Source organism: Sceloporus undulatus, chromosome 2, assembly GCF_019175285.1.
Source record: "Sceloporus undulatus isolate JIND9_A2432 ecotype Alabama chromosome 2, SceUnd_v1.1, whole genome shotgun sequence".
Lineage (NCBI taxonomy): Eukaryota > Metazoa > Chordata > Lepidosauria > Squamata > Phrynosomatidae > Sceloporus > Sceloporus undulatus.
Window position 1 is genome coordinate 54841870 of NC_056523.1, and position 22901 is coordinate 54864770.

General features: G+C 40.0%; 1 protein-coding gene across 1 annotated transcript in view; it reads right to left on the reverse strand.

Moving 5' to 3' along the window:
* Positions 1–7063: 7063 nt before the first annotated feature.
* The window catches only part of RUVBL1 (RuvB like AAA ATPase 1), a 35225-nt gene continuing 19387 nt past the window's right edge, over positions 7064–22901 (reverse strand). Inside the window, exons 5-11 of the mRNA XM_042452896.1 lie at positions 21859–21948; positions 20876–21025; positions 17513–17576; positions 15037–15235; positions 13471–13573; positions 9078–9169; positions 7064–7927 (exon numbers count right to left, since the gene is read on the reverse strand). Of these exons, the coding sequence (XP_042308830.1) occupies positions 7768–7927; positions 9078–9169; positions 13471–13573; positions 15037–15235; positions 17513–17576; positions 20876–21025; positions 21859–21948 (858 nt within the window). The 3' untranslated portion in view covers positions 7064–7767. The remainder of the gene's footprint in view (positions 7928–9077; positions 9170–13470; positions 13574–15036; positions 15236–17512; positions 17577–20875; positions 21026–21858; positions 21949–22901) is intronic.

Consider the following 22901-nt stretch of genomic DNA (forward strand, 5'->3'; position numbering starts at 1 on the left):
TAACTTCAACCTTAATAAAGTGCATTTGATTGTCACTCTTTGAACAAGTAGGACCTCTTTGTCAATGGTTTCGGGGCAGCCAGAATAACAGTCCATACTGAGTCTGGAAGGGCCTTTAGGGGCAGGTTCTCCACACCACTAGAGAGAAGTTCTCGATGTTTGGGTGGCAAACTTGGCGTCCGTGAAGGGTTAGGAGGTCGGGACAGACCTCAAGTCACAAGAACTTCCTCCAGGAGAGGTATAGCAGGGGAGCAAACCATGGCTGACTCGGCCATCACAGGGTGATGAGGATGGCATCGGAGTGGTCCACTCTCATCTTGGTGATCATCCTGGTGATGAGTGGAAAGGGAGGAAAAGTATAGACCATCTTCCCTGACCACTCAAACAGTGGTCCTGGTGGTGCAGTGGGTAAATGCCTGCACTGCAGCCACTCATTCAAAACCATAAGGTTGCAAGTTCAATACCAACAAAAGGACTCAAGCTTGACTCAGGCTTGCATCCTTCTGAGGTCGCTAAAATGAGTACCCAGATTGTTGGGGACAATTAGCTTACAGTTGTAAACTGCTTAGACACAGCTAGTTTGATATGAAGTGGTATATAAATGGAGCTGTTAAAAGAAACAAACAAAAAACCCCAAGAAGGCATCTCTTCAGGAGCCCTGAGATTGAGTTCGAGAACAGAAATGAGTGCTCTGGTAAAGAGGTTGATTGATGGTTTGTCCTAAGTGCAAAACAGGTCAGACACCATCTCGGGAAGGGTTCAAAGACCGGCAGAGCTGGTCTGCCAGTTCGTTCTCCTCCCCAGAGAGGTGGATTGCTTGTAGGAGGATGTTCCTCCGGATGCGAAGGGTGATGTTGAGAAGCATCTGGGATTTGGTCCCTCCTTGCTTGTTTAAGTAGCTTGAGAGGTAAGATCTGACAATCAGAGCTATGCATGTCTGCATAAGGCAATCAATCCTGAAAGCACTTTTGCAGCACAATAAGCTGAATGGTGGGCCAAGGAAATTTGCTGGTCACCCAAGGAGTGGGCTTCAGCTTGAAGAGCAATGGCCAGTGGTTTTGTTTTTGTTTTTGTTTTGTCTTCAGGAAGGTCATCCAGAAATGGTAGCATATGCTCCATAAGATGTTGGTATGCCCCCATACAAGCTAAGTAGTTTGCAACTTTCAGATCCAGGACAGAGGCAGCATAAAACTTTTTTGCCATGCCGTCGATCTTTTTACTTTCTTTATCACTTGGAGAGGAAGATGTTTTGAAGCAAGAGTTTGTTGGGCACCTTCAACAATTGCTGAGTTGGGTTTGGGTTGCTCAAAGAGCCAAGAAGAAGAGGGAGTGATCCTATACAGACTTTTGATTTTCTTTGAAGCTGATGGAATTATGGCAGGAGTGTCCCACAAGCACTGGGCAATCTCTTCCATGGAAGGAGAAAAACTAATGGAAGCAGGAGTTGGTACCTTGCCATGGACCCTTTTATGGAAAGTGTCAAGTGCATCCTGGTCTGAAGTGGCAACTTCAAGGTCCAGGACATTTCCATTCAAATGGTCTGTTCTGTAAAGGACCTGTCATCAGTTGGTGATGATGCCACCAAGGTTACCAGGGGTTGGTCAGTGGGTGACTACATTAAGCATTCAGTGCAAGGTGTGGATTCACTGGAAGAGTGAGGAGAAAGACTCTCAGGGATCTGAGGCAGCGGCTTGTCTTTTGGTACCGACAAGCCCACTGGAAGTGAGGGATGTCTTTCAGAGTATGAGCCCAATGGCCTGGAATGTAGAGAGCGAGATTGTTTAACGAGAGTCGTCTGACATGGTGCTGAATGGGAAGGTGACAGTGATCACTGTTGCCGAGCTTGAGAGCAGTGAGGAGAGTTGGGGTCGACAGGTAAATAATATCGACCTGTAGCATCATCAATCATAAGGTCTGGATAGTCATCATACAAAGAATCATCATCAGATTCATGAACTGAAAAGGCATCCTGATGATCCATTGCAGAAAGTCTGGGCACGGTTGACATTGACAATACATCCCAAATTTGAGCAGTCAGCTGAGGTCTTTCCAAATGTGGCATAAGAGTTGGGATCTTGTCATGGATTTCACCTTCCAATTTGGACCCTGGGTCTACATGAATCACCTAGAGGGACAACAGAGAGACCTGCATGGACCTCCCACTCTCCTAGAAGACCAGTGGGCTCGAAGCCAAGGTGACTGAAACATGTACCATAGCCGAAGTAGTTATCCGGTGTGGGTTGGTACCGAGAGCAGAGAAAGCTCCTTCCTCTTCATAGAAGAGTTGGAAGATGTTTGAAGAGACATTTATTGGTCTCTATGAGAAGACGGGGAGCGACATTTTTTGGAGGATTTTTCAGCTCTCAAAAGAGAATCCTTATTATCATGTTGCTTGCTCTTCAAAGCACTTTTGGATTTAGACTCATGGTCTGACCCCGGATCTTTATGTGATTTCTGGGTCTTGGCAGACCTTTCCTTGTCCTTGAAAGAGTTGCCATGATCATGCACCACAGCCAAAACTGGCACTGGGGCTTCCCCCAAAGGGGGAACAAAAGCGGTGAAGGGCCTGTTGGTATAAGGCTTTTTTCAGGCAGGAGTTCTGTTTTTTATAGGCTTGCAGAGTTATAGATTTGCACAAGGGGCAAGCCACAACATTGTGGATTTCACCCAGACACAAAAGGCAGGTGTTATCAGGGTCCTGTCCAAGGATTCACACCGCCATTTAGTACGTATAGAATACGTACAAGATGGCGGCGCCCTGTTCATATGGACGCCGCCATCTTTACGTATCAGACGTCATAGAGGCGCCGCAAAAAGAAGCTCCAAAATGGAGCTTCTTTTTTGCTCCGTGCGGGAGCCATGCGGTGTGGCTGCTGTGGCTCCCTCACGGAGCAAATGGCGCCGGCGGGAGACCGCCTCAAAGCAGCGGTCTATAACCCGCCTCAGTTTCCTTGCTCATCCCCCTTTATAGAGTTTAAGTTTGGTTAGAACTGGAGATGAACTCAAAGACTGGAATATGCACTCTTAGACCTCCCAAAACATATCTTGCAAAGAAAAACCAATGTTTCTTCTTGTTTGCCTCAAACACTGGAATCCTGAGTGAACTTTGCCTGGCACTATACTCATCCATCTTAACTATCAGAAGTAAAGAATATGATTAGTCTTCCAGCAAGTCTCTTTCTGCCTTGCCTGCTCCTCCTGTGCACCCAATTCCCAAGCATCACAGACTGGCTGCATTTCTACTAATGTCCATTCTTGAATTGTTCCTCACATTGAGGCTTGAGGGCTGTTTGTGTCTATTCTCTACTTTATATATAACATATGCTAAGGCTATAATTTGGTAAGTGTCTTTCAAACCAAAAGGCAGGGTCCAAACTGAGTAAAGTAAAACACTACAGTACTTTATGCAACAGAATGACTTAGATTACTTGTCCAAGCATCCAGTTGTACAAAATCTACATACAAAATCACACTGTGCCAATGTAATGCTGTATGAGAAATAAACCTCTGCTTGCCATTAGGAATACTACAGAATTTCATTGATCACCTCTTCTTGCAGCAATGTCTCCCAAGCTGATTCTTCTGATAAAACAAGATTGCATCAGATTTGAGCAGCAGTACTGGGTTTACAAGCATTCACTTTTGCATTCATCAGTAATATGCAGGAAAAGCCTCTGAGATCATCTCTGCTTTTACATTGTTTTCTTCATGCAGGGAAGAAGAGTGGCCACGCATTTCATGCATGCTTAACCTTTGGAAGAATGAGCCTGACCTGCAGTGTCTAGAAGAGCTTTCACATTAACAGAAGCATAAAGCACAAGGAGAATGCCATTTCAGCAGTTCATATGGATATGGATGGATTCATCTTCCCAGCTGCTTGCCCAGCACATACTGTGTAATTTGCATACAGCCCATGAACATTGGATTTATATGTACTCACTTGCTTAGGGCAGGATCCCAAGACCCACACCTTGAAAGAAAACCACAAGTGCTGAGCATATAATATTCAACTGGTTACTATAGCACCCACCCACTCCAGGTTTAATATTAGAACTATTTTTCACACTGAAACTGAAATACAGTAGTACAAAATATGGGCCTGCTGTAATTGTTGTTAGATTATGTGTCACCCTGATAAGATGTAACAAATATTTTCCTACCCAGCAAGGCCCGTTTCTCTGTGGTTAATGGATGGAGAAACTTCTCATAGTCTGCAGGCAATCGGTCGTAAAAACTTCGCTTTGAAGATTAATGCAATAAGTGCAGCACTTCTGGAAAATGGGCAGAGCTGAATTAAAATAATGCAGCAATTTTTTTCAAATTTAATAACAAACCTTAACCAAGATGGGATTTTCTCCTCACTTTCTTGATCACTCTGCCTCCCATATATAAGTACATTCTTATTTCGTTTATTGATTTTAAATGAAAGTTACAGCTTGGTGCTGTTATATTTTCAATTGAACATTTTATCAGTTATATGATAGCCATTTTCCTGGGCAATGCTTTGACACCAATAATTCTGATGGGCATCACTTAATAGACCAGATAAACATTCAAGCATCATTTAGCATTCAAGGATTTTTATGCCTTTGTATCATTGGTTTGCACCACCCTCCGGCATCTTTTAGCTGTTAATTATCCAGAGAAGGAAGAAAGGTGGTGTTTTCGCAGTATTCCATAACAAGAAAAGAAAAAAGATAAAATTTGAATTAAATACGTTTTACCAGAGATAAGACCAATTTTGATTAGTATCTGAAGCATTAGCATCTGGTTGTATGCTGCAGTTGAAGTGGGGGCTGAGCACCTTACACCTTAAGTGTACCTTCCAATAAATGTGTAGCTCTCATTTTAAACCAGAAATATTTCAGTCCTCTATCTCATAAAAAATGTCAACATACAGATTCTCAATGATGAAAAGCAAAGTGATGGTAGGTCACTCCCACTGTCTGTTCTTTGAGATGCAGCTTTGGGTAAAGAAAGGTAATGGAAAGCACAACCCCTCACCCATAATGAGCAGTACCAAGGATGAAATTCAGGTAGTCTTCCAGATGTTGTTGGAGACCTAGCTAGCATTGCTGATGGTAAGGCATGTTGGGAATTGCAGTCTACTAAACATCTGGAGGACCATATGATTGTCACTCTTAGTGTAGACTTTATAGGGGCAACTTTTGTGCACTTAAGTCACCGTTGGCCAGTTTGTAACTTACAGGGCAGGGCAGATACATTTTGGAAAAGCAATTTTGCCTGCCCCCAGCTGCCCTATTTATTTTCCACAGCATTTCAAGGTGATTACTTTCAAAGCCCTTAACGACTTGAGGTCCAGAATACCTAAAATTACTTGCTATATTAGGGAATTACAATTCCCTAATATCTGAAAGGAAGGTTCTCCTCTGAATCCTGAATATGATCAAGAGGTACACTAGTTGTGACTGCACCCAAACTGTGGGACCTCCCCAGGTATTTATTTGGCTTTTAATTTACCTGGTTAGAATTTCATCTTTATTTTTAGTTGTTGTTTACCTGCTGCTTTACCGTTCTTGTTTTGTTTTTAAAATATTTTATTTTAAATGGTGTAAACTGTCCAGAGCAATTTTCTTTTGGGGGGAAGCTAGGCACTGATTATTGTGAAATGAAGGATAAGTGTTTTTCACGGTTTCTTTGAACATGCAAACAATTCTGAGAACACAACTGTGTAAATGGAGAGCATTAAAGCACCATTTTCAATAAATCAGTTTCTATCAATTTCATTTCAAATTTCTGGCATACTTTTTAAAAAGTGTGAATTATCAATACCAATATATGACAAGCTGATATTTTAAAACCCTTCAAATTCAGAAAGGAGTGATGTAGATCAGCATTGACATATATTTTATTCAAAATAAATACTCTTCAATGCACTGAAATTCTTTTAGAAAGAGGGAGACTGATGTTCCATTTACTCTCACTATTGTGCATAACAATTTTGATTTCCTGCCATTTAGCTTTACATATAAGAGGAAGGATCAGAGGCAAATGCCTTAATCATAAGAAACAATTAGAGCTATAAGGCAAGCCATTATATTTTACTTTAAATGAAAGTATTAGGGCATTAAGAAATTAAGTCAGAAACACCCCTTTGGAAACGTTAATTGCATAATGTGTTTTACAATCCCTTGACCTGATATTTCTGGCAATGGTATATGATGTTTATACTCTGAAGTTTAGAGTAAATTGTATATGCAAAACCTTGCAATTACTTTACAAATGATATTTGATATTTATCATTTTATAATATTTTAAGTTTTCATAGAGCTGAAATTTTAATGTAATTAATGTAAGGACTATATTAGTGAATGACAATTATAGTTACAATTATGGATAAGGATACACACAGGGTTAAGAAATGCTTGCTTTCAATTCAATTAAAAAACTACTCAAAGTTTGTCTTAAGTACATTTAATGCTCTGTGTGTGTGTGTGTGTGTGTGTGTGTTGTGTGTCTTCAAGTCATTACTGACTTTTGGCGACTCTAATGTAAACCTATCACAGGGTTTTCTTGGCAAGATTTTTCAGAGGGGGTTTGCCATTGCCATCCTCTGAGGATGAGAGAGTGTGACTTGCCCAAGATCACCCAGTGGGGTTCCATGTCCAAGCAGGGATTCGAACTCTGATTTTCAGAGTTGTATTTCAATGCTCAAACCACTATGCCAGGCTGGCTCCCAAAACAAATCCATGTTGTTGTTGTATGCTTTCAAGTAGTTTCTGACCTAAGGCAAACTTAAAGTGAACCTATCATGGGATTTTCCTGGCAGGATTTGTTTAGAAGTTTGCCATTGCATTCCTTTGAGGTTGAGAACTCGTGACTTGCCCAAGGTCACCTGGTAGGTTTCATGGCTAAGCTAGGAACCAAACGCTGGTCTCCAAAATTGTAGTCCAATGTTTAAACCACAACGCCATGCATGCTGACTACCAGTTATGAGTCTGAAACACATATCTGCTATCGTGTTACATAACAGCTCTCTTTCAATGCAAAGTCGGTAGCATAAAACATTAATTGAATTGCACAGAAGTGTATTAAAACTGCATTTCAGGTTAACCCATAAATGTGATTTATTTATGCAAAGCATTTGACGCTTACTAGGTTCTGCAAGCCACTTTCTACCTGACTCACACCGAGGAGGATGAGAGGATTGAACTAAATGCCCCATTATCCATTCCATCCCAGCATCACTTGCCATCCTACTGCAGGTCCCACTCTAGCATCTCCTCCTCCTCCTCTGAAACATCATTGCTTGACATGTACTTCTACTGCAAAAATACCACAAGTAACACTTCAGTTTTGAATCTAGAACATTAAAAAGCAGGCAATAATATATCTTTATCAAATTATTCTCAACAAAACTTTCTCATTAGTCAGATCTCTTTAAACAAACAAGCCAAACAATAAACACCTTCTTAATCAACTTTAATACAAAATCTAAAAGTATAGACTATTACCTGCTCAGTTCTGAGCAATTTAGCAATCAAATCTGAAAGATACAAAGGTATGCCAATATGCATCCACTTGAAAGAGGCACCCAAGATAACAAACACTAGGATGCTACAGGCAAAGATATCACTGGTTTCATTTCAATAATGGAGCAACAAAGAAGATTCGACATCCTGGAAAAAAGACACTCAGGAGCTTTTCAGGTCCAATGCAAGTTAACATCTCTCTTAGCTGCTTCTTTGAAGCACTTGGATTAAGTTAATAGGAGGATGTGAAAACTACAAAGGTGAATAAACTTCTTCACTTCATATATTTCTCCTGCTGATCAGCCAGGATTTTAGCTGAGGATTTGGCATCGTAGAAGAGTTCATTTATTTCTTCAACATGTTCCTTTTCTATGCTCTCTTTTCCATTTATCTTTGCTAGCAGATTTGCTGGGGTGAGTAACTGCACAGCATACCTATGGTCAAATTGTAAGAGTAATGTGTCATTTTAATAAACAAACTAGAACACAGAAAGCACAGCAAAAGAGCACACATAGATATTTTTCATTATCAATATATAAACATGGTCTCCAGAACTGCCTAGTGCATTTTGTAATTGGGAAAGTTAAATATTTAGACCAAGTGCCAAATATCTATTTAAGGCATACAGAAAGGCTTGAATTTTTGTACTTCAACCAGAGAAGCAACCTCCAGTGCAATGTGAGTTTCAAAAGCAGTATGTGATGTGGTAGGGGAAGCTTGTCTGTGAAATAGAACATCAGAATCAGTGTGGCGGAACGGTAATATTTGCATCATTTTTTATTACAATATTTGCACCAGTCCTCTAAGCAACATTAACTAGAACTTACCTGCATGGTACACAATTGCCTTGCATAGATTTACAGGACTTAAGAATTTATGCTAGAAATGTTCTAATCTTAATGGAGACACATCTCAAGACACTCAAAAATGTTATTTTACCAATGAGCATATTGAAATGTCTCTTTTCTTCCGCAAATTGCAGTGGATGTTCCTTTTTTGCTTCTTTTACAGAAAGATTTGGCATTTAACCAGAATAGCCTAATTTACTGAACATGTCCATTTGCCAAATAGTAAGAAGCACTGTAGAAAGCTTAAGAGAACCTCAACTCAGTTCACTAACTGAATGATCAATAATTTCTACAAAGCATTTTCACTCTTATTATTCTATCAAAATATGTGTATGTTTGTGAATTTTGTGCATTAATTATAGTAAAAACACAACCACTTTCAATGCAGAAGCTGAGGCAGAAAGAAGGCAATTGGTGCAGCTTGCCAGCACAGAGAGGAAGAAAAACAATGAGGGTATAGTGACTATGAAGGAAGTAAGGAATTGGAGAAATAGGCTGCTCAGAACCAGAAGATTTTGTATGTCTTCCCTCACCTCACTGCTGTATAACCCTGGAAACAGTACAACCAGTAGCATAGGACATCAACAGGATTCTGTCCTGATTCTATCATTGATGTGGATGAAATATTTTATAAGAAATGCAGGATCTTTTGTTGGTTATTCTATAGTTGCATGCCCACATTCCTGTTTTCTACAAAAAACAATCACAGTTACAATATCATAAACCCCATGCTTACCTTAATGTTGTTTTGGTGCCAATTTCCCCAAGATGATTCAATGCCTCTTCACTAATATTAATACTCTCTGTCTGGGCTCGAAGTTTTATGATCTTGTGAAAACAACAACAACAACAGAAAAATATATTTGTAACCATTTCTATTTTTACAATGCTTTTCTCTTAACTGAGTGCATAGTATGTGATGATGCGGGGATACAAAATCTAGTTTAAACCAAATTTATTTTAATTTCTATTTTCATTGAATACAGTTTAGAATAGGAACATAGCCAGTGGCTCCCATGGCTAGAGAAAGGAGAATATTTGAGAACATTGATTAAAAACCCCTTTATTCCCCCAAGCTTGTACATGATCTGAAATAGAAAATCAATGACTAGTTGTACCCCACCTGAAATATTGTACAACACAATTCCCTTGGAAAGTTACAACAGTCCTTTTGCTGTTCAATTCCATACCAGATGTTTCAGGCTCTTGACAAATACGATGGAAAAATAAATAAATAAAGCCTATAAGGTTCACCTGCCCCACAAAACCACTCAGATAAATCTAATCTATCAAGAACAGTCTCCAGCTTGTACCAGTTTGAAGATCTTTGTAAACTTGAAGAAGAAGATATCACCAATAAGCTTGAGCATACAGAGCTGTAACAAAAGTGGCACTAGGCTCCCTGCAGTCCGTATTACCAGCTGAGTGATAAGGGGCAGACTGGATAATGATGTTGCGTTGTAGTGTTAAGATAACTCTGGAACTGCGAGTCTCATATAATACAGGTATTTTTCACTTTGGCAGCTTTGTAAACAAGATATCAAGAAGCACTCGTTTAAATTAAAGCCATAAAAATGCACCACAGGAATCAGTGTATGGAAAAGAGGAAGGGGTGGATGAGAATACAATTGGGGCTTGACATAGTAGCATTGGGTTATTTATTTTTTTAACAAAAAAGAACATTACAATTTTAAGTTGCTGTTGGAATACTCAAGGTTGAGTGTAAGATTATGATTAAGAAATCTTATACACTGGCTATCTTTTTTTTTTCTTTTTCATATAGCTGGCATCCAATCCCAAGTTCCCATCAAATGCCATGGCTGTGATCCAAAGAACTACATATCCTAATTGGCTTTGGATCTGTGTTTTTTGATCAGCAACCTACAAAGCCAGATGATAAGCTCAGGAAAGTTTTAAAAATAGTTAATGATTAGAAATCAGAAATTTATACAGGCTGTCTGAATACATCTGAACTGAAACTGCTCTTTAAAAATCACTGATGCAAAATTTGAAGCCTTAAGAAGGGTGTCTGTGTGTCTTTGTAGTACATATGTTTTGTGTGTGGGGGAAAAAAAACAGATAAAGACGCTGTATCCACCTGCTAAAACTAATGTAATCTCTGTACAGTAAAATGTTAACTTTGTAACATAATCAGCAGAATATGTTATCCGCTCTTTCAGGTCCAAGTACAAGAAGTATCAATATGAACGACAAGAGTCATGTACTTAGTAATTTATAAAGCAGGTGTTGTATACTGCAGTTTAAAAATTTATGTGTATGTAGTGGTGGGAACTGCCTCTGGGAAATCTAAGTCCAATTTTCCCTGTACACAAGATTCTTCAGAACTGTGAGGGGCAATTCTCCCACCCACACATTGAATGGGCCAGGGTAATCTGGCCAAATGCACAGCCAAGTCTGGAAGGGGTCTGCATTGTTTTTAAAAGAACATATGCCTCTGATAATACATCCAAATTAGCATTCTATCAAAAGCAATGGCAGATTGAAAGGAAAGCAGCACTCATATTCTTGAATTGGCACCAGGATGATTCAAGTCCACTGTTTTTGACCCAGTAAGTGATAGTGTGTGGAAGTATCTTTCTTTAGCTGGACAAGGTATGGAGAAATGGAGAAAATCTTTCTCTTTATCCTGCTCCTTCTCTTCTACTGCCACTTCTTTTGGAACCGATAAATTGCCAGATTGGGGCCATGGTGTGCGGTTGCTGATGCCCCAATCCAGTGCTCAAAGGGGCGGTGGAAGGCCACTCCTTTGGGGCCATCTGTTTAGCCCCTTGAATACATTTGGGCTATGTTATCTAAACTTTGCCCAACTGAAATTTAGCAGTGTATGACACTGTGAGTAAAACTTGAGATTTCTACTCCTAAATCAACAAGATGGTTAGAAAAATGTGCCAAGATTTTCTACCTGTAACACACTTTTAAGAAGCTGGAAACAATACTATTCCAACTCTTCCTTGCTGAGAAAGTAATTAAGTGGGCAAGGCCTTCTATTTAAAGCAAGCAAACAAGCAAACAAACAAACAAACAGGAAGGAGGCCCACTGTCACTGAAGTACTAAATGCTACTATATATCCCACTTAATGCAGGAGTTTGTGCTTCTATGAAAACAATATGGGAGTGATTTCTTTTGATGGTGACTATTCAGTTGATCACCAGTCCAAACTGTTTCAGAAGTTGACAGTTCATAAAAATTTAGCAGTGTATATGGAAAGCTGAAGGGTGGGTCCAATATGGCACACAATTTGTGATAATATACCCAATTCAAAGCCAAGTAACTTGAAATAATATAGCACTATCTTTCCCTATCCTTTGTGCCTCTGAAAGAGCAAGTCATAAAGTCAGGGACAGTGAAGTAGCCTTTGCTGAACCTTCAAGATTTCTGAGAATGGCACAATTTTTGAAGGCTCTTTTTATGCTAATATACAGATTAAATCACATTGTACATTTTATCCTCTGGCTGCCTCAACTGTAATCTGCATGAAGGTACTACAGCCATCTTGTCAGGAACACAAAAACATCCCAGGCATATGAAGCATAAGAAACTCTCCTCATGCTGAAGGAAATGAGGCTTTGCTTTAAAGTTTATATTCAATAAATGCCTCTGCTTCACCTTGGCACTCATCCAGCAGCCGAGACTATTATCTGGTGACAATGCTTTTCCACCATTGACACTATCTCCTAAATAATACAAAGAATTGACATGATAAACCGTAACGGTTCCTGTATGGTGTCAATCTACAGCCCTGAGAAACTAATGAGAGGGGATTTGTGAAAAGATGCCTCATTATAGCACCAAGGATTATAATCAATGCACTATGCACCAAGATGGGCCTGGGTCTCACAAGAAATTCCTGGAAATTTAGGAAATGTTATACTTCATGCCGGAAAGTTGTTAATGCTAAAAATTCAATTGGGAAGTGCAAAAACACCAGCAAATCTGGTCCTTCTGTAGCAAGTAGATGAATATAAAAATGCAGGTATGAAGAACACAGTACAGGCAGACCCTGTAAAACATGAGCTCATAGTACACACTTAGTTATACGCAACCAAAAAATATGGTCCTCCAGTGTGAATCTATGGTATGCTTCTGTTGGAAGTAGATCATGGAGTTTCACTGGAACATCTAGAGATTCCTAGAGAGAACACCTTTCTAGATATTTCTAGGTCCTACAGCACCCACTCTATGGTCAATATACCACAGACTCATACTGGAGGGCCTAGAAAATGCTTGAAATTGTTACATGAAATTGTTTATTTCATGTAAATCGGAATGCATGGAAATTAACATGAAGCAGTTGACCTCATACTCAGTGGCATTCTTGGGGAGGTGTAGCCTGTATCAGGTAACACTCTAGAAGAAGGGTGACACCTGGTCAGGCCCTTCTGGCTTACTTCAGTGGCAGAGGAGTCCTCATAGGAGACAGACTTGATTGCCCCTCTGGTGGCTTTACCATGGTGGCACAGGCTTCCTCATAAGGAGATCTGCTACAGCAGCAAAAGAGAGGGCTAACTGTCTCTGTGGTGGTTTTGCTGCAGCAGCACAGGCATCCTCACGAAGAGAGCCATGTGCGCCCTTTTGGCCACCCGCTATCACACCAGGTGACACCTGGGGTAGGGATACCAGTGCTTGTACTGATTCTGTTTGTAACTTTTCTGCAGACAAATGGGATTTTTGGCTATGGAAGTTTTAGAAGAGTGTTTACTGTATGTTGTAGAGCTGTTAGGATCTGGGGGATGTTACATGTTTTATTTTTGCCTTAAGTCATTTCAGTGTGCTATCTCAAGAGGCGAGAAAGTGACACTTAATTTAATAAATTGTAACTTAATGAAATAGCCATGGCTTTCACAATTTCTAAGCAGCACATGCAGATGCATTTACAATAGAGAAAAAAGTTTCAGTATACAGGGTGCAACCTTTGTCCAAGAAAGAGACTTGCTGTTGTAAAGTTTAGTCTAGAGTACATGAGACATAAAAATATTACTAAAAAACAAATCTTGAAAGCAGTCTCGTTAATAGCAAAAAGCCAGTTCCATTTCACACCTGTTAATTCCACCTCACACAATTGTAGAGGTATTTGCCACTGCCCCAATTTTACACAAATAAAAATTACCTGTTTCATTTCTTGTGGTGTATATAACATGGTTCTAATTATCATCACTCTGTCCAGAAGATCCAGTGGTATACCATGAGGGGAAATGATATCTTCTGTACCTCTAAAATGGTATAAAGAGAAAGTTTAGGTTTTTGTACAGCATCGGATGGGGGGGGGGGGGAAGAGTTTCCCACTAACATTTAGAGCACATAAAAGAAACAGGTGGTGATGGCTCCTGGCACACATTCCAAGTAAATCCTGCCCCCATCCCTCATACTCTCTCTCTCTCTCTCTCTCTCTCTATTGGAAAGGTTTATATTCCACTGAAGAGTTAGTTCAAAAATCTGGATTCAAGTTACTGAACAAGACTGCTGAAATAATCTGTCATCACAAGGTATCTTAATTTACAGTTTTAGTGCAAATATTGTGAACCATTTGCCTGATGAATGTGCCTGTCTCCCACCCCATCAGAACATCTTATCTATGTAAAACAAGAAAATGATTTCAGAAAATTTCTGTTCTCCATTAGAGGGCACTCGAGCTTCATCGGAAACTATTTCTCATTTCAGGTGACTAAAAAACAACAACATGATTCTACTGGAGGCAGGAAGCCAGAGCACTTGACAAGAAAATATTATAACTTTAATTTCATTTCTTTCACACACACACCCCAATTAAATTGTAGAGGCATCCTTTCCCAATAAACAGAATGAGTATATTTTTGCCCCACCACAATGACACACATGCAAGAGTATCTTCACAGGTGAGCCATGGCAAATTAAAGTCTACAAGGGATTCCACTATATGGGCCCAACATATTTTGGAAAAGCATAATCAAATTTCAGTTTGGTAGAAATTGAAATAAATAAGACAGGCTACAACTCTACTGATAACATGGGGGAAGACAGGGAAAGAAATCACTTTTGACATGTCCTGGCAAGCATCCATGATGTGCCGATGCAATTCTTTTAGTCTGAAGACCAAGTATTACCTCAAAACAAGAGACTACTATTTAGTTTTGTAAAGTCCACCTTTAAATATCACAGTCTTAACAACAGAAAAGGCAGACCAAAAATGGAACACAGACAATACAATGTAAATTTTTTATGGTGTGACAGCTGCTAAGCCCTTACACAAAATATCTGGGTAGAACAAATCATAATTTGTAACTTTAAAAATCCCAAGGATTATAGCATGCGTTATAGCGTGGGGATGGATGCCAGAGAGTGCTAAAAATATCTTAATAACATTACTCAAGACTATTTCTGGGGGAAGAAAAGCAAAACAAGTGTAGACCAAGAATGCAGATGGAGAGGGGGAAATTGGGAGAAAAAACAGACTCTCTTCCAGAAAACTCACCAATTCTTGATCATCACAATATGAAATATGTTCCCCTTGCAGTGAAGCCCTTAAGCAGCCCTGCAGTAACAGATATGGTTGTGACCCATCAAGATTATTATCACAGGTGTATCAGCACCAGGGATAAAATGCTTTGGAAGATCATAGCTCTTTGTGCTGAAGCAGCTAACACTGAGGCTTATTGGAAGACGAAAACTGTGCAGGACTAAGCTTTAAGCACTGTACCTGATTACACAGTTCCCTCGGTTAGAAGCAAAGATGACAATCGGAGCAATAGAAGATTCCAGTGCTCGGTGTAAATATGTGAAGCACTCAATATCCAGCATGTGAACCTCATCCACGAAGAGGACACCAGGGACTAACTCTGCAATACCTTGATCAATGTATTTATTCACCACTTTGTTGATCTCTCCTCGAAGCTTGTCTAATAGAGGAATAATCTTCAAATTAGTAACCTTCCCAAATGATGTATTTTTTAAAAAATAAAAACTCAAACATGACTGATAATGGGGGAATGTCCCTTTTGCAATCTTATCAATACCTTCCCTGTGAACCAAGCTCTCCCTCAAAGTTCAAATCTAACATACAAGAAAATTATTATTATTATTACTATTATTATGCTTTATTTATATAACACTGTAGATTTACATAATGCTGTACATACAATCAGTAAAATAGATAAAAAATAAATCCACCCATGGCATACATTCTACAAAATAATAGGATAATACATATAAAATGATACATAATAATACAGGACAGGGTTCAATGAAATTTTAGCTCTTTGAAAATGGAAGAGACTGAGATAATTATATCTCACAATTATGGGCTCCAGTTGATTACTGTCCCAATTGTTTGTTTTTGGACAAGCAATCATTCTAATGGACTGAGTTTTCCCACTTCCAATTTTTAAAAATTCATTTTTAAAAGAAGGTTACTTGTTGACTCAATGCTATGATGAAGTTTCCAACACAGAAATGAAAATTTCAACTAGTGAATTTTTATGCCAGTTGCCTGCCATACTGCCGCTTCTGGCCCTTCATAATGCCTCCTTTAAAAAATGGTGGCAGCTCTTTTTTGGCTTCCCTGTTGCAGCAGAGAGCAGGCTCTTTCGGCACAGATTTTGGGGCAAAACAGACCACCCGAAGGGGAGGCTTGAGGCAGCCCTGATAAAGTCAGATTGGGGCCATGACAGCCACATGCTGTAGCCCCAATCTGCCATGGAACCACCTGAGAAAGGAGAGGTTTTTTAACTGCTCCTTTTCTCGGCTGTGGATATATAGCCTTTAGTGGCTCTTCTGCGGCCCTGCAGCAGCTTTCCAGCATGTTGGGGGCTTGTGGCATGTAACTGCCATGCCCCCAAGATGCCCGGAAGTCAGCTTCCAGGAGGCTTCTGAGCGTAAGGCGTCAAAACGCTGGGCTCTGAAGCTGCCTGGATGGCAGCACAAAGGGGAGGTCTGTTTCACCCCTTTGCTCTGAGAGACTGAAAATTTAGTCCTTGCCAGGAGAGCCTAAAAAGAAGCAACAGCCCCCACCCGCCATCACTCTTCCATGCCAAGAAGCCACCACAGCCATTTTCCTGCCCAGGCATTCAACAAGGCACAAACAATGGGAGAGGAGTTTGGTGGTTCTTTTAGGTTCTCCCAGGATGGACTAAATTCTGTCCTTTTACCACTCTACTCAGAGAAAAGGATTTCCTTTTTCTTTAATATTGTACCTTACCTTTTATCAAAAAAAGAATCATCTCCTTCTCTGAAAAGAGTGGTGAAGGCCCTTTTTGAATTCCTGGGTGGGAAAATGGTGGCCAGAAGTGACTGGCTCCCTGAGGTGGTGCTGCTGCTTTTGCCTCTCTATGGAATGGATCTGAGGCGCCCTGGTCTCAGCCCCAAGTTTTATCCTCCATTTATTCACAGATCATATCATCATCCATGATTTTGCCCCTCCCCACCCCAAATCTGCTCTCAACTTATGCATTAAGTCAACTTATACACAAATATATATGGTAATACTTCAGTGGAATACCTTAGGAGACCCTTTGCTGTTGGCCACTTTGGACGTTGGCAATAACTCAAGATATTCCACAATCCCATCACTGCTAGTTCACTCCAGGTTTTAGTCCAAACTTAAAGTCACTGCCCACAGTGCTGAATCTAGGCTAAGGTTCAGCACCATGGGCAGCCTCTTTAAAAGTCTGAACTTTGCCCCACTGACATGGAAGCCATCCACTGCCTCTGGTCCACACTCCCACTATGACTCCCGCATTAGACCCTTAGTCAGTCTACTGAAAACAACACTTTCTTCCAAAGCCTATCTACTTTTGTAGCATTGGATAATACAACTTCTGCACATTTTGATCACTCTTTCTTTTGCCTTTTTTTTAAAACACAGAGACAATCTTATGCACTTTAATAAACCAAGGGCCTGAGCAGACAGATCAAAATAAAGCTGCTTTGGGTCACTTTGGAGATATGTTGTTTAAATGACACATGCATCCTAAGAGGCCAGAAGCTGTGCCAAAGCTGCGCTCCAGTCCTTAGGACTGAAGCGTGGCTTTGGTGTAGTTTCTGGCCTCTTAGGATGCATGCACCATTTAGACAGCATACCTCCAAAGTGACTCAAAGCAGCTTTATTTTGGCCTGTCTGTTTGAGCCCCAATTTACATAGAAGTACTGCAATAATATAAAAAGTTAGCAGTTTGTACCTGTGATTTCAGTCTTTTTAGGCTTCATCAGTTGTCCCATCATAGAAAGTATATCCTGCCCACCCTACACAAAAATAGAAACAACCTAGGAAATTAATATATATATATTTAAAAAAAACATATCAAAGTTGTGTAGCATACAGAAGAGTTAATAAGAATATAAACTAGCAGAAAGGTTCACTTCAGATATTCAATAATATCTAGCATTCCAGTAATGTACACTTATCTTAGAACTGCTACTCAGTTTCCTCATTCTACCACTCTGGCATTCTACATATATTTCAGAAGTGTCAAAGTCTGTATATATGTATCTACTCATCCATGTGCACTTGGGAAATAAATGATGCAGTTGTGTTTTGCTTAGGAGCCAATTAAATTATATCTACAGCCAGCTGGGTTTCTCAAAAACAAATCATGACAGACTATTTTTTTCTCTTTTTTTAAAAGGATTAACAAATTGATAGACCAAGGGAATGTTGTAGGTATGCTTTATCTTGATTTCAATAATGCCTCTGCAAAGATCCTCTATGATATTCTTGCAGACAAATTGAGAAAATGTGGACTAAACAATGCTATTGCTAGGTTACTTTGTAACTGGTGGGCTGAGCAAACCCCAGGAGTGCTCATCAATGGTTTCTCTTCAACCTAGAGAAATACTACTTAAGTGCCACACGGTCCTGTCCTAGGGCCAGCACTGTCCGACATCTCTATGTTGATTTGAATGAAAGAATAAAGGGAGTACACATCTGGAGCCAGTGTAGTATAATGGTTTGAGCACTGGACTATGATTCTGGAGACCAGAGTTTAAATTCCCCCTCGGCCATAGAAAGCCACTGGGTGACCCTGAGCAAGTCACACACTCTCAGCCTCAGAAAAACCTGTGAGAAGTTCACCTTAGAGTTACCGTAAGTTGGAAATGACTTGAAGGCACACAACAACAACATTATCATCTGATTTATAGATTACATTAAATATGAAGGAGTAATTAACACCCCAAAAGGATGAAATAATGATTCAAAAGGACCTTAACACATTAAAGAGTTGGGCCAGAACAAAATTAACTTCAGTAAGGATAAATGTAAGGTATATTTATGCAGGAAAAATGAAATGTACAAATCAGGTTGGGTAACACCTGTAGAACATGTGAAAAGGATTTAAGAGTCTTGATAGACTACAAGCTAAACATGAAGCAACACTGTGAGGTGCCTACAAAAAAGCCAATGCTAGACTGTTTCCATGTCAAGGCAAGTAACAGTACCACTCCAATCCACTTTGAACAGACCTCTCATGGAATACAGTATCCTATTCTTATTTCAAGAAGGATATTGACTAGCAGGAACTTGTCCCAAGGAGGGCAACCAAAATGGTGAAGTCTTGAAACCAAGCCCTATTTTCTCAATGACTAAGAGAGCTGACTAAGGGCCCGAACAGACAGGCCAAAATAAAGCTGCTTTGGGTCACTTTGGAGGTATGCTGTTTAAATGACACACATATCTGAAGAGGCCAGAAGCTGTGCCAAAGCTACACTTCAGTCCTTAGAACTGGAGCATGGCTTTGGCACATCTTCTGTCCTCTTAGGTTGCATGCACCATATAAATAGCATACCTCCAAAGTGACCCGAAGCAGCTTTATTTTGGCCTGTCTGTTCCGGTCCTAGGTTTAGCTTGGAGAAGTGAAAGGTGCTCTGTTGTTGTTACTATGTCTTCAAGTCATTTCTGACTTATGATCATAATGTGAACTTACCACAAGTTTTTCTTGACAGAATTTGTTCAGAGGGCCCTTGCTTTCCTTTCAGGTTGAGAGAGTACAACTTGCCAAAGGTTACTCACTGGGTTTCCATGGCTGAGCAGTGTCTTAGTCCAACACTCAAACCACAATACCATGTTGGCTCTTTGTTTCTATGATAAGTATCTTTAAATATCTTATTTTAAAAGCTTATTTTCTGCAGTTTCAGAGATTATGGAGTGAACCAATCAATTCAAACTAGAAGAAAATATATTCCACCTAAACATTAGGATGACTCTCTGCTGGTAAAAACTGTTTGACAGTGTAACAGACTAATACAAAAAGCAGTGGACAACCGGTGTGTGTGTGTGTGTGTGTGCTTGAGAGATAATAAACAAAAAGTTAAATAAATACATTTCTTTAAATAAAGTTGCAGAGCTAACTTGCAAAGTTGAGAGACTTTTAGTTAGTGACAAATAATCATAAAGCACTGGCCAAATGGAAATTCTTTGGACTTGATTCATGATTGGTACCAAATTTAAGAATTTGTATCAATGAGAAGCAGGGCTTATTCATGAAACTGCCGTGATTTGGCCTTCATATCAACCCTTTGTCAGGGCATGTTAGCACAAACTCATTAGAGGTCCCTTACACTATCTACATACTCATAACCAACAGCCAACTGCCTTCAACTAATTGAAAAATAGTTTACGTATCTGCCTAGGATTTTTGGAGTGCTCTATATTCCAGATCTTTATTACAGAATCAGTTTGTGTTAGTAATCCCCTGCAGAACCTACCTCAATGTTATTTGTGTGTCTGTGGTATTTTTCAAATCCACCCTTTTCCAAAATTAATTTACCTCATAAATTTGGCATGCTCAGTTGGAAACACCGACAGGTTTTTGGACTTGAGCAAAAAAGTTACTCTAGTGCAGGGGTAGGCAACCTTTTTGAGCCGGGGGCCGGGTTGCTGTCCCTCAGACAACTGGGGGGCCGAAGCCAAAAAATAACCGGGACAAATGTAGGACAAAATTTTCAAATGGTGGACACTTTTTTAAAAAATGGAGGACACGTGAAAAAATTTGCTGATTTAAACAAAAATGTTAATATAAATGCATGTTTCTGAGGCTTCTATGGACAATTGCCACCCTTGCCCACCTCCTCCTGATAGGCCAAAGGCCCCACACCCTCACTCAAGAGGCCAAAGACTCCAGCGGCAATCGGCGGCAGGACTGGGCTGGGGCCGGTCCCAAGGCCTTGCCGGGCCGTATCCGGCCTGTGGGCCGTAGGTTGCCTACCCCTGCTCTAGTGAAAACCTTTTTAAAAAGTTTTTTTTTTTACTAAGTTCATAACAGGAACAAGCTTCTTTTAATATTCCAGATGTTTTTGATTAATCTTCCCCAGAAAAACTGTATGGTCAATTATCAGAGATCACAGGAATTCAAAATATCTGAAGGACAAAAGTTTGGGAAGGATTTTTGGAGGACTTTGAGCTTCTGAAAGCCTGACCTAGAAAACCAATAGTGGAGCACCAGTTTGTTGTAGCAACATGGCACCTGCCCTACAGGTGTTTCCACAAGGAGGTAATTATCTATTAAGAATTCAACATACAGTATTCCATCAGCACAGGTCAATACCTGGGGCCTGGCATTGGCCACATCCAGGTCATGAAGAGTGACATCCTGGATAATTTCTTTCTTCTTGTGCACATCACCCTTTGGTAAGGGAACATACTCTTCTGCCTCAAGGTCAAATTCTGTTGCATAGGTGTCACACCTACCTTGTCTCTGTGGAGAAGAATTTGGAAATCAAATACACTTTATTTATAGTTAGTGTTATTGCCAATACTCAGAATGACATACAACTGATAAACAAAGGTCTTGTTTTACAATTACGATCATGATAGGTTTTAGCTGACAGTTCTGAAAATGCTTTGCTTGTCCTTGGAAAATGAATGGCTGATCAAGCCATGAAATCCTACTAAAAGCACCTGGTATTTTCTTTATTCTTTCAAATGCACAAAATTCTTGCTAAAGGACAAATCCAGATTAGTTAGAGATTGGAGAAACTGTCCCAGACTCCTCTGGACACGGATGATTTATTGTTTGATACAAAATATTATGCTCACCCATTTAACACCAAGTATCTCTCTACATTACATTTTAAATCAGATATGAAGTGCATGTTAACTAATGCAGCTTTTCTTTCTAGATGCATATATCTTATGGCAAAAATACTAGGCTGATAAAGATTAAAGCCTCTATGCATTTCTTATGAGAGTGACTAATATTGTTTCAATTCTTCTCTATATATCCCACATAAACACATGCAGACTAACTTACAGCATGAAGTTAAAATACTAAAATGAATGAGATTACATTTAATGCTGCTGCAACTGGAGTTCCCATACTAGATGACCTTACTTGTGAATCAATCACCCCTCCTTGGAGGTGGCATTTACCTCTTGCCTGGGAAGAAAAAAAATCACAATTTTTCTTGTCTTAGCTTTTTTAGAAGGGAATGTTCAGGTTAAGGTGACACAGAACTTTGGCCAAAGAAGATGGGAGGCCTTGTCAAAAGGCACACTATGTCAGATGTGCAACTGCTTTCACTGCTTTACCTTGACAGCTCCACTGTTTGCTTCAATGTAAATCACATCACCAGCTTCAACTCTTTCCTTCTGCAGACTTTCAAAGATGCTAGGGTCCAACTAGAATCCCAGAGATTTAAAAAAGAAAAAAAAGACACATAAAACAAGAATGACAGAATGAGAGCTTCCCATTAAGATGCTGCAATCCAAGAAAGAAGAATTGAGGGAGTAGGGAGTTAAATTTTCACTGTTCGAGAGCAGTAACGTGTACTGTGTACCTCAGTCTACAGACACATTCAGAAGACATGCTAGTCATTCTTCCTTTCTGTCTTTAATAATAATAAATAATAATAATCTTTATTTATACCCCGCCTTTCCACGATGTGATCAAGGCGGCTTACAGATAGAAGACAATAAATTACAAGTTAAAATATTACATATAAAAATTAAAACATCGTCAGAGGAGTAGGGACGGGAAACAAGCAATCAAAATATCAGGGCAAGAATAGAACAACAACTTAAGGTAATTGGGGCAAAAAACAAAATTACTAAGGTGGGAATGCCAGCCGAAATAAGTGAGTTTTTAGATCTTTTTTAAAAGAAAGTAACGATGCAGAGGAACGAAGCTGTACAGGAAGCTTGTTCCACAAAGTGGGGGCAAAGATAGTAAAGGCCCTCTGTGAGGTCGTTACAAAGCGAGACTTAGGGACCTCCAACAGGTTGGCCCCAGATGTTCTGAGTGTGCGGGGCGGACTATATGGGGAGAGGCGGTCCTCCAAGTACCCTGGACCCAAGCCATTTAGGGCTTTATAGGTCAACACCAACACCTTGTATTGAGCTCGGAAGCGAATAGGCAGCCAGTGGAGATCTTTTAATATAGGTGTTATATGGTCTGCCCTGGATCTACCAGTGACCAATCTGGCTGCCATATTTTGAACCAATTGTAGCTTCCGAGTGTGGTACAAGGGTTGCCCCATGTAGAGCGCATTGCAGAAATCCAATCGAGAGGTTACCAAAGCATGTACAACAGTTTCAAGGTCCCCCCGGCTGAGGTAGGGACGCAGCTGGCGTAT